Source organism: Vipera berus (assembly GCF_964194415.1).
Source record: "Vipera berus genome assembly, chromosome: 4".
Taxonomy (NCBI): Eukaryota; Metazoa; Chordata; class Lepidosauria; order Squamata; family Viperidae; genus Vipera; species Vipera berus.
The window spans coordinates 75,633,632-75,646,438 of NC_138206.1; the positions used below are offsets into that span (position 1 = coordinate 75,633,632).

General features: G+C 46.2%; 1 protein-coding gene across 2 annotated transcripts in view; it reads left to right on the top strand.

The window, feature by feature from the left end:
- Positions 1-12,807, top strand: part of ANOS1 (anosmin 1) — a 279,804-nt gene that overhangs the window by 182,114 nt on the left and 84,883 nt on the right. For both annotated transcript variants that reach the window (XM_081327557.1, XM_081327558.1), the window contains exon 3: positions 4,561-4,623. In XM_081327557.1, the coding sequence (XP_081183683.1) occupies positions 4,561-4,623 (63 nt within the window). The remainder of the gene's footprint in view (positions 1-4,560; positions 4,624-12,807) is intronic.

Below are 12,807 nucleotides of genomic sequence, written 5' to 3' on the forward strand. Positions count from 1 at the left end.
CCCAGGGAGACCGATCCAACTTAATTGGGTTGGATTGGTTCAAAGCACTAGACATAAAATTAACAGGGGTAAACGCCACACAGGCCGCAAGCCTCGACGACGTCTGCAAACAATTTGCAGACATCTTCGACGGTTCCCTAGGGAAATATACAGGGCCCCCAATTGCCCTTAAACTAAACCCGGGGGTCCCACCCATAAGAATAAGAGCAAGAAGGGTCCCATTCGCCCTCAAAAAGAAGATTGAGGACGAATTGGACCGCCTTATCAAAATAGGAGTCCTAGAGCCCACCGACAGAGGGACCTAGGAAACCCCTATAGTGACACCTATTAAACCCAACGGCCAAATTAGATTATGTGCCGACTACAAAGCTACTCTAAACCGGGCATTAAACGCACATGCTTACGCGGTCCCCGCGGTGAAAGACGTCCTCTCCTCCGTCTTTTCTGGCGCCATCTTTGCCAAGCTTGACTTGGCACAGGCGTACTTACAGCTCCCTGTAACTCCTGAAACCGCAGATGCGCAGACCATCGTTACCGCGGGGCTTTTAAAGTCAAACGCCTCCAATTCGGCATTTCGGCTGCCCCAGGAATTTTCCAAGAGATTATGGAGAAAACTCTAAGAGGGATTCCTGGGGTATGCCCATACTTTGACGATGTGCTCATCGCCGGAGAAAATAAGCAAAATTTAGCAGACCGGCTATCAGCTGTTCTGAGCAGATTCAGGGCAGCGGGTCTCAAATTACAAAAAAATAAATGCGAAATAGGAGTTCCTTCTACCGAGTTCCTCGGTTACAAAATTGATGCCCTGGGAGTCCACCCTACCGACACCAAAATCAGGGCCATCAAAGCTGCCCCTACACCAAAAAACAAACAAGAGTTACAAGCGTTCCTAGGACTTTTGAACTTTTATCACTCATTCCTGCCACACAAAGCCACCTTAGCCGAACCATTACATAGGCTTTTAGACAAGGGACGTCCATGGCTCTGGACACCGGAGCATGATGCCAGTTTCCAAGCATTAAAGAACGCCCTATGCAACAATTCCACGGTCACACTATTTAGGGAGGACCGTCCCCTATGCATCGCGTGCGATGCATCCCCATACGGGATAGGGGCAGTTCTCAGTCACTTGCAGGACACAGGAATTCAAAAACCAATAGCCTTCTATTCCAGGACGCTCACTAAGTGTTGTGATTCAGGGCCAGCCTGTGGGTCCGGCAGCCGGCTCGGATGTCTCGGATGACTCAGACGAGGGGGAGGAGGAGGGTGTTGAAGACGAACGTGCTGATGATGGCTTGGAGGCTTCGCAGAGCCCCCAGCCAGGGCCCTCTTCTCAGCTGCGCGAGCCCGACAGTGCGGATGATGATGACCCACAGCTGGCCCTGTTCAAGGACGCCCGACGCAGGAGGCAGTCAAGCAGGAACAAGCAGAGAAAGGCTGTGGGACTCCTCGGAAGGAGGCACAGGGAGGCCACGCCCTGAACTCTAATAAAGGGAGTGTTTGGGGAAGGGCTGGTTGCTGAAAGCAACCGCTCCGTTTGAGGATCACAGTTCCGGTATCTCGTTTCTTGTTCTGTTGTTTTGCTTGTGAATTAAACTTGGCAGACGCCTTCCAGCCTCAGTTGTTTTCCAGTCTCTACCGTTTGTACAGGGGTTGCCTTTCTGCAAGGCCGGTAGCAGGCTGGTACAGAACACTAAGGCAGAAAGGAATTATGCCCAAATAGATAAGGAAGCCCTGGCCATTGTCGCCGGGGTCAAAAAGTTCCATGATTACCTATATGGTAGAACGTTCACTATTTTTACCGACCACAAACCCCTTCTTGGCATATTTACCTGGAATAAATTAACCCCTCAAATCCTTTCACCAAGGATTCTATGATGGTCGACTTTACTGTCAGCCTATTCGTTCGAACTAATTCACAAACCGGGGAAAGAACTAGGACATGCAGACGGGCTTAGCAGGCTGCCCCTGCCCAATTCAGACCCCGACCCTGCACCGGAAGGGCGTATTTTAGCGATCTCAGAACTGCTGGAATGTCCCTTGACGGCAAAGGACATCTCCTCTGCCACAGCCACCGATAAAATCTGCAGCAGAGTACTACATTGGGTCACGGCAGGATGGCCGGCCACATGTCCGGGTCAGAATTTTAAGGCATTCTTCACAAGACAACAAGAATTGTCATCCCATTTGGGATGCATTCTTTGGGGAAACAGAGTAGTAGTTCCACAGAAACACAGAGAAAGAACCTTGCTCACACTACATGAGGGACACCCAGGGATAGTTAAAATGAAAGCCCTGGCCAGGAGCTACGTATGGTGGCCAGACATAGATAAGAACATAGAAGACCATGTTGCAGGATGCTATCCCTGCCAATTAACGCGCTCAGCCCCACCTCAGAGCCCTACACACAGATGGGAGACAACCAAGAATCCTTGGTCCAGGGTTCATTTAGATTTTGCCGGACCCTTCCAGGGACAAACGTTCCTCATTGTAGTGGATAGCTATTCAAAATGGTTAGAAGCAGTACCAGTCCGCAGCATTAATACCGCCACCACAGTACAGGTACTTAGGGGGCTTTTCGCCACACACGGCCTCCCAGACATCTTGGTTACCGATAATGGCCCCCAATTTACCTCTCGCAAATTTCAGATATTCACGAGGGGCAACTCTATTAAGCATGTTACATCGGCTCTGTTCCACCCCTCGTCCAATGGATTGGCAGAGGTTATGGTGAGGTCCACCAAAGACGCTCTCCAGAAAATAGTTAAAGGCAACTGGCACCGTCGACTCTCCCAATTCCTGCTTGCCCAGCACACCACCCCATGCACCACCACGGGAAAATCTCCGGCTGAATTACGATGGGGACATCGATTTGTCACTAGACTGGATAAAATGCACCCTGATAGAACCAATGCCGAAGCTGAACAATCCCTACCCCCAAGGTCCTTTTCAATTGGTCAAAATGTATGGGCCCGAAACTATGCTGAAGGACCTAAGTGGCTACAAGGGGTTGTCATTGACCAGACGGGTCCACTTTCTTATTTAATAGACACAGAGCGCAACGGGCACATCCGAAGGCACACAGACCAATTGAGAAGCCGGCAGCCCCAAAACATCACACACTCACCTCAACGTAACCAGGCCAGTCAACAAAAAGAACTCGAACCCCTTCACCTCCCCGCAATTAACCAACCAAGACTGGGGGAAGGGGAGCAAGGAAATGAAATACCCCCACGTCGCTACAGCCGGACTAGACAACCCCCAACCTACTTACAGGACTACGAATGGGCAGGCAACAAGCAACAACGAAGAGGCAAGGACAACACCAGTTAAGGGGAGGGGTAAGGGGTGATATATATTAATATCAAATGTTTAATGTTAACGTTATGTTATTAGTTATGGTTTAAATAGTTGGTTACATGAGGTAAATACGGCTGACAGGGAAACACGCGGCAATTTGACAGCTGTCAAATTGCCGCCGGCTACAGCGCAAGCGCGTAAGCTGACAGCGCAGCACGAGGACTCTAGCTGTCAAGAAGCCGACTCAGCCGATTGGCCAGCAGCCCCGGCGGGAGAAGCCGAGCCGCTGATTGGAGGAACCAACTTCCAGCTGGCTATATAAAGAACTCAAACTGGCAAAGTTTTGCCGGGTGTACCTCAATAAATACCTGTAACCCGAGCCTGCTGTCTCCGCGTAATCCTTACCCTCGCAACCACTTGTTTGGGTCTAGCTCCCAGCTGGGAGGATTGCTGAAACTAATGTAATGACCTGCCTCAATTAATTCTCCCAAGAAAGCAGAACTCTTGAAACTTGCATTTTCTCAACAGGAACTTTTATTGGAAGGTATTGATAGCAGGATGTAAGGCAGGATGTGAAGATTTCCTGCACAAAATGTTACATTAAAAGAACCATTTTAAACCTCACCACAAATGTCCATCCAGACGGTTTCAATTGAACCAATCCACAGGTGTTAAGTTGTTGTGGGAAAGAACTGATAAGGCGCTGTTCTCAAGGCTGTCACATTTCTCCGTGGCTTCTTCCCACCCAACCGGAGATAAGGCAGATGGCCAGAGGCACATTCCTTTCACCCCACAAAGATACTCCAAAGACGATAGAACAAAGCAAAGGAAATACATTGCATAAGACCCCCTAGGTCCCCCCCAATACAATGGCAGAACCCAAAAATGAGAGCATAAGAAAGAAATATATTGAGGCTCTGACACATTTACTGGCATCCCAGAAAAAGAGACTTTTCTAAAAATTTTGATATCGTAAGTCATTGATGAGATGTTGATGATCATATTTATGGAGTATGAGAAAAAGAAATAAATACTACTATAAATAAGAAATATCAAATATGCTAATTTAATTGCAGTTTTCCATGCTGAAGCCAATTAACTGTGCTGTTGTTCTTTCAGAATACATTATATATTCACTTTTCTGCACTGATACAGTTCTTGTTTTTTTTTCTTCCAAAAACAATGTTTTTAATTTCTATCTTGATTAAAGAACTAGGTATCTTTTTACTTCCTGACATGTTTTCAAATTATTCTTTTCAGTGTTTGGAACCTTGCAAAGAGTCCTGGGATCTGAAGAAAAACCATTGCCAAAATTTTTGTGAGGTATGTTAGCTGTGAAAAAACTTTAGAAGTCACTTGTATATGTTTTATGCATGCTATAAGAAGAAGTTGACTGAAGGCCATTTAGTCTGCACAAATTGTACGTAGCCTTGTCAGAACCTTTGTTCAAAAGAGCCAGTTGTAAGTTTAGGCAGCAATCCACATTTATATGTACAATTCCTCAGATTTGCTGTTGACTTATAGCAAGTCATGATTCACAGTTTGGGAATCCTAACCTAAAATAGTAAATGAATTCATGTTAACTTCCTGTGACTAAAACTAAATAATAAATAATCTTTAACAGTTTTTAACAGCTAGACCCATGAATTTAGCCATTTCTCAAACTTGCTCTGAGGGTTATTAGCCCTTTAGCCTGTAAAAGCCCGTGGTGGCTTACCCTCAAAAAGCAGAAACAAGTGCTGACATCTCACAAGCAGAAGTGTTGACAGCATTTTTCCTTTTCCTGTGTATGCTTAATCCATTTTAGAAATATTTCATTCCTCTACCTAGTTTCCTGTAGGGCCTTGAGTGGGTCATGACCTATGCTTTGAAAACTGCTTCTAATTTTTCAAGACAATTTTGAAGTTTGCTTCCATTTTTATGTGCTTAATTATTCCATCTACATTTGTAAGATCTATAAATTTATAAACATTCTTTTTTCTTTCATTCAAGTTATTAATAATGCCTTGAGTATAAGATGCCCCTTCATGCCTTTGTCTAGTTTGATGAACAGTCATTGATGAGAGCTGAGTATCAGTTTTGATCCAGTTATAAATTCCTCTAATTGTCATATTTTCTATATCAGGGCTTTTCAACCTTTTCACCCATTGTACCACTTTTAGGATAAGGCAATATCCGAGTACCACCAGTCACCCAGCAAGGTGTCAAAAACTTGACCAAAAAAAGAAAAAGAAATCATAAAGTACAAGTAGTCCTCGACTTACAACAATTCGCTTAGTGACTGTTCAAAGTTACAATGGCACTGAAAAGTGAATTATGACCATTTTTCACACTTATGACTGTTGCAGCATCCTCAGGGTCATGTGATTTACATTCGGATGCTTGGCAACTGATTCATACTTAAAACATTCAGTGTCCCAGGGTCATGTGATCAATGGCCAGGTCATCACTCAGATTTTGGGGTGTCTGTGGGGGGGGGAAATCTGTGGGACACTGGTGGAGGGGAGTGGGACTGGGATGGTTGCCTTCCCTCTCTCCCATTTTTCCTTCCTTCCTTCCTTCCTTCCTTCCTTCCTTCCTTCCTTCCCTCCCTCCCTCCCTCCCTCCCTCCGTCCCTCCTTCCCTCCCTCCCTCCCTCCCTCCCTCCCTCCTATTGTCCTGTGCTACACCGCCCAGATCCCAGCCTGGTTTTGGCAGATAGCAGTGCATTCTCATCCACACAGAGCGGCCGGGCAAAATAAAACCACTGACATCATGGCCCTGCCTGTGCACGCACAAAGGCAGAGGAGAGCGCATGCACCTCAGCCTCTGCGCACGCACACAGGCAGGGTGGGGATGTCACCGGTTCACCTCCTGTTTTCAGGCATGTACATTACGAATCGGCTACTTCTCCCAGTCATTTTTCCCCTACCAGAGCCCAGCATTTGAGCCAGGTTCCCCAATCCTCTCCGTGTACATCGTTCTTCCCATAACTCTCCCCAGCGCTGTCAAGAGATACCCATTTCTGGCTGCATTGCTACCGTTCTTAAGTTACATTTGCACCCGCCTGAAGGAAGAGAGCGATGCTTTTCTCCCTCCTCCAAAGGAAGCAAACCCGCATCGCCACCAAGTCACCCTTCCTTCGGGCGAAGTAATCTCTGGACCCAACTTTGAGACTGTTTTAGCCTGAAGCAGAGAGTCAGAGAGCTGCATCACTCTCACCGTTTGGATTCTACTTTTATGGCCTGGGAGTAGCTTGCCTTTCAAACCTCCGATATATAACAGAAGGGGAAACCCGCTGCAAAGGGGCATCTCGCAGAGTCTTTCCCAAGTGACACCTGCGCTCCACCGCTGGAAAAAAGAAGCGCCGTGTTTCCCACCAGTGCAGGCAGCCCGGATCCTGTGAGAGGTCAAATGGGAATGAAGCAGCCCTCGGGTCTGTGCTGCAGAAAAGCCGCAAGCGCCGGTGTTGCCTGGGTTCCAGCTCACTTGCTTGTGGAAAAGAGGCTGCTTGCTAAATGAGCCGGGCAGAAGCCCGGGATCAGTGTTTCTGAGTGCAATTTCTGAACACAGGATCAGCTGAGTCGCTCTCAGAAGTCGCTCTCAGAAACTCTGATCCTGGGCTCCTACCCAGCTCACTTAGCAAGCAGCTTATTTTCTGCAAGTGAGCCAGGCAGGAGCCCATGATCAGCGTTTCTGAGTGCAATTTCTGAGCGCGACTTCTGAGCGCGACTCAGCTGATCCCGGGCTTCTGCCTGGCTCGCTTGCGGAAAAGAGGCTGCTTGCTAAGTGAGCCAGGCAGGAGCCCAGAATCAGCTGAGCCGCACTCAGAAGTCATGCTCAGAAATTCTGATCCCGGGCTCCTGCCTGGCTGAGACTCCAGACTTGAGCCAATGACCAGAGGAGAACACCGCTGATCAGCTGGGAGGCTGGCAACCTTCTTTCGGGGCTACCAGTCAGCTGGGAGCCCGGGGCTTGACAGCCACTCCTGCTCAAAAGCACCAGCACTCCCAGCTGACTGGCGGCCATGAGAGAAGGTTGTCGAATGCTCCTAGCTGTTTGGCGGCATCGGGGCCACCCGCTGGGACTTCCACCTGGCTGGCAGCATCAGATCTGGAGTCCCAGCCTCCCAGCTGATCAGCAGTGTTCTCATCTGGTCGGTGGCTAAAATCCAGAGTCTCAGCCTCCCAGCTGATCAGCGGAGCAACGAGCAGCTGGCAGGCCAGGTAGCTAGGTTGCTGCCCGGATCCCCCCCCCTTGATTGATTGTCGAGCCCAGGGCTTGACAGCTGCTCCTGCTCAAAAGGCAGGGTTCGGCGGCTGGCAAGTCGCTCACGTGGGGCTTTCCCAGGGCTGGCGGGCCGAACGGGAACCGGCCTCACCCTCTCCACGCTAGAGCGGCACCCATGGAGGCGGCCAAGGGCAAGCAGGGCAAGGCCGCTCCTGCTCAAAAGGCAGGGTTCGGCAGCTGGCAAGGTGCTTGCGCGGGGCTCTCCCGGGGATTGTGGGCAATGGGGGAGGAGCAGGCTGATCACCTTACAGGTACCAGGATTCCGACGTGCCTTCCCGGCGATGCTGCGTACCACCAGCCAGGTGCTCACGTACCACCAGTGGTACGCGTACCACCGGTTGAAAAGCCCTGTTCTATATCACACCACTATTTTCTAATTTTAATAACATGCAGAATAACCAGTGAAGCCTCTGGACTGAAGTTCCTCCTGAAATTTAAGTGGTTCCCTTCCTACTAGTATTTGGAAGAGCTCTAAAGACCTGGCTTTTTGCCCAGACCTTTGAGAAGGATGACTTTTTCTTGCTTTGTGTTCTCTTCTGGGTTTGTTTCCTTTACCATCATTCTTCTTCTGACTTGTGCTTATTTCTGTGTTTTATGTATTGCTTTTGGTTTTTAAATGCTTTAAGTGTGTAAAACACCAGTATCATTGGGAGCCAGGCAACATATAAATGTAGTAATTTTATTTTAATAAGTAGAATGTCACTGGTTATTTTATCAACACTTTCCTAAAATGAAGATATAGTACACCAATAGCATTGCCTCAATCTTTTTGAGGAAATCAAGATCAGCATTGATTAATCCATGTTGAGTTTTACCATCTGACATACTGTTCTCAGTTGCTACACACTGATTCTGTTCTGGAACTTTTTGGTCACTGTATCAAGCTGATTGATCTACTATTCCCTGGATTCTTTTTCCCCATACTTTGTAAAAAAGATAATGAAAATATTTGCTCTCATTCAGTTATTTGCCCACTTCTCAGTAGTTTCTTAATTATAACAAAGTTTTCAGATGACTATATCAGTCAGAAAAGAGCTAGAAGGGACTTGGAGGTCTTTTAGTCCAGCCCCCTGTTTAAGCACATATACCATTTCAGACAAGCAACTGTCTAGTCCCTTCTTAAAAACCTCCAGTGATGAATCACCCACGACTTCTGATGGCAAGTTGTTCCAAGGGTTAATTGTCCTCACTGTTAGGAAGTTTCTTCTTAATTCCAGGTTGCTTCTCTCCTTGATTAGTTTCCATCCATTTTTTCTTGTCCTTCCTGCTGGTGCTTTGGAAAATAAGTTGACCCCCTCCTCTTTGTGGCAACCTCTCAAATACTGGAATACTGCTATCATGTCCACCCTAGTCCTTCTTTTCTCTGGACTAGCCATACCCAATTCCTGTAACTTTTCTTTATATATATTTAAGGAAAGAGTCGCAGATCTGTACACATGTGGATTTCAGTTCTGAAAGTTTAAGGTATTTGTCTTCTGAGGAAGTCAAAGAAGTCTTGACAGATTTTAAATACTAGCTGTTATTACTTAAATAACAGCTTTATATTTAAATTTATTATCCCCCGTGGATAGGGCCCGCAACTTGGGAGTCCTCCTAGATTCACGGCTTACCTTAGAAGACCACATAGTAGCCGTGACTAGGGGGGCTTTCGCTCAGGTTCGCCTGGTGCGTCAGTTGCGGCCCTATCTGGACCGGGATGCCCTGTGTACGGTCTCTCATGCGCTAGTGACCTCTCGTCTTGACTATTGCAATGCTCTCTACATGGGGCTTCCCTTGAAGACCACTCGGAGGCTCCAACTGGTACAGAATGCGGCCGCGAGAGTTGTCTTGGGAGTTTCCCGGTACTCCCATGTTACACCTTTGCTCCGCGAGCTGCATTGGTTACCAGTTGTCTTCTGGGTGAGGTTCAAGGTCTTGGTGATGGTTTTTAAGTCCTTACATGGCATGGGTCCGGAATACCTCGGGGACCACCTGCTGCCGGCGTCGACTCCCCTCCGCCCTGTGCGTTCCCACAGAGAGGGCCTCCTCAGGGTGCCTCCGGTCAGAGAATGCCGGCTGGTGGCCCCCAGGGGGAGGGCCTTCTCTGTGGGTGCCCCGGCTTTGTGGAATCAACTGCCGGTTGAGCTCTGGATGGCACCAGATCTTCGCTCCTTCCGGCGCGGGTTAAAGACCCATTTATTCGAACAAGCTGGCCTGATGGGGAGTCAGGGTTTTAATGTTTGTATATTTTGATTGTTTTAATTTGGGCAATAATTTAATCCTTTTTTAACTTTTGTACTTTTGTATTTTTATTCATATGCCCTGTTCACCGCCCTGAGTCCTTCGGGAGAAGGGCGGTATAAAAATTCAATAAACTTAAACTTAAACTTATTTAAATGATTTGGAGATTGCCCACTTGCATTCTCAACAGAGGAAGCATGGTTACATCATGAGGAGTAAAGCTGATTTTAAATTAAGACAAAACAGTAGGAGGAGAGGCGGAGAGGGGAAGATAAATCATAGGAAAAGAAACAAGACTGGAGAAGGGAAAAAGAGAAGAAGAATTGGAGCAATTAAGAGGAAAACACCAACAAGGGCAGCGGCCTACAGCAAACCTTGCCTGCTGAGAGAGGCCCAGCTGCAGCTGTATGTTGCCTCCCTGGAGCAAAAATTAAAGATGAGGCTAAGAACCTAACCAAAATAATAACAACCCACAGATTACTACCTTTTTCTACTACTACACATAGGGACAAATGGCATGAAAATGGACCTGAAAACAATATTGAATTATTATGAACAGCTAGGCAAGAAGGTCAAGGTGTTAGGTGCAAGAGTAGTTTTTTCTTCTATACTTCCAACAAAAGGTCAACATCTGGTAAGAAAACAAAGGATTCAAGAAGTGAACCACTGGCTAAAGGGTTGATGTCATCAAAATAACTTTGGACTACCTGCATGATCTGCACTACCTCCATGATGGATTTTTGGCAAGGGACTGGCTGCACCTCACAAAAACCTGAAAGAATGTTTTTGGAAAATGTTGTTGTTGTTGTTGTTAGCTGCGAAGTCGTGTCCGACCCATCGCGACCCTATGGACAACATTCCTCCAGGCCTTCCTGTCCTCTACTATTTTGGAAAATACCTGGCTCAAATTATCAGGAGGGCTTTAAACTAAAACTGAGAGAGGAAGGTGACCAATCTTTAGGATCTCCGGGACCTAATTACAAGCAAAAAACCCTAGGAAAAAATCAAATAATGAGGTAAGGAAGGATGGGAAGGAAGACAAACTCAAATACCAAATATGAGACATAGAAAGCATACCCAAAGTCAGACATAAAGATCTAAAATGAGTATATACAAGTGCAAAAAGTTTGGGGAACAAACAGGATGAACAAGAATTATTAATACATGAGGGTAGATATGATATAATTGGAATTACTGAAACTTGGAGGGATGAAACCATGAGTGGAACATTGAAGACGTCATGGTTCTGACTAACGAAATACTTCAAAGAACTTTCAGGCATTGTTTATCCTAAAAAGTCTTTAATCGTGAAAACAAAGCATCGGCACAACATGGTGGATGCTAAAATCTGAATTCCCCTCTCTTCAGCACCTAATATCTAGCACAATTCCCTCCTCCAATTAGCAGTTATAAATCGCGTTCTCCAATCAGTTTGAAGGGCAAAGCTTCCCTTCCATTCTGTAACATGCCATTTCTTATCTTATTAAAAAACAACCAGGGGAAACATTCTTCCTCCCCCCACCCCAGCATCATTTAATTCTAAGAGCAAAGCAATTTAAAGGAAAAGGCTGCCTCTTTATATTGTCAAAGGATACAAACTGATAAAAAATAGACCCCATAAAAGAGGAGGTGGAGCTGCACTATATGTAAAAGATTGCTACAGAAATGCATGAGACCAAAGACAAAAACATCCTAGAATGCATATGGGTCAATGTAAAAGAAGAAAAAGAATGACATTGCCATAGGTGTATACCACAGGCCACACAACAAGCAGAAAAAAGACATGTACTTTTTACTAACCAGTTAACAAATATATGTAGCAAACACACTACAATAGTAATGGGAGACTTCAATTACCCTGACATCAACTGGAACATTAATTCTGAACCAAATGAGAAATTGAATAGATTCTTGACCAACCTAGCTGACCAATTTGTTGTCCAAAAGGTAGAGGATGGAATTAGAGGGATAGCCATACTGGACTTAATTCTCATGGACAGAGAAGAAGTGATAGAGAGAGTTGAAACTGCAGGAACCTTGGGTAAGAGTGACCATGTCATACTGGAATTCAATATAATGCAAATAAAAGAAATAGAACATAATGATACCAGAGATTTTAAAAGAGCTGATTTTAACAAACTTCTGAGAGAACTTGGGAAAGATTCCTTGGATGAAAATCCTGAAGGGGAAAACAATTCAAGAAGCTTGGGAAACTCTGAAAAATATGATCATAAAAGCCCAGTCCAGCACAATACCACTGAAAAAGAACAACAAGAAATCTAACAAGAAACCAGTGTGGCTGCACAAAGATCTCTCTGATAAACTCAAAGACAAAAAGGACAGGTACAAAAAATGGAAAGAGATAGGTGTTCTCTATTTTCTTGCTTATTTTAATTTTCATTTCCAGTCTGTCTTTAGTTAGGTTTTTGGTAGGTTGGGCTATAGTTTCCTTATGTTTGAAGACTTCCTTAGTTACCATGTTTCCCCCAAATTAAGACCTGGTCTTCTATTTTTTTGCCTCCAAAAGTGGCACTAGCTCTTAATTTTGGAGAATGTCTTATCTTAGGACCACCACAGCCAGGCCCCCCACACCCCAACACCTGTTGCACTGCTGCTTGACTTCTTCTATGGCCGCTTGTGCCACTTGTGACCAGATGCCATGTGGTGCATTGTGCCATTGCCACTCTTCCCGGCAGGATGCTGCATGGTGCTTTGTGCCATTTCTGCTGCTTGTGGCAGGATGCCGCGTGGCTCTTAGGGCCATTTATGCAGCTGAAACAGCCCAAAGTGCCACGTGGCCTCCTGCCATAAGCAGTAGAAGAGACCTGTAGCACATGAGCAACAGAAGTGGCCTGAAGTGCGCGAGCAACAGAAGTGGCCCAAAGTGCTGCACAAGCAGTGAAAGTGGCCCAAAGCACTGCGCAAGCAGCAGAAATGGCCCAAAGTGCCTGAGCAGTGAAAGGGGCACGAAGCACCATGTAGCATCGTGCTGACAGGAGTGGCAATGGCGCAATGTGC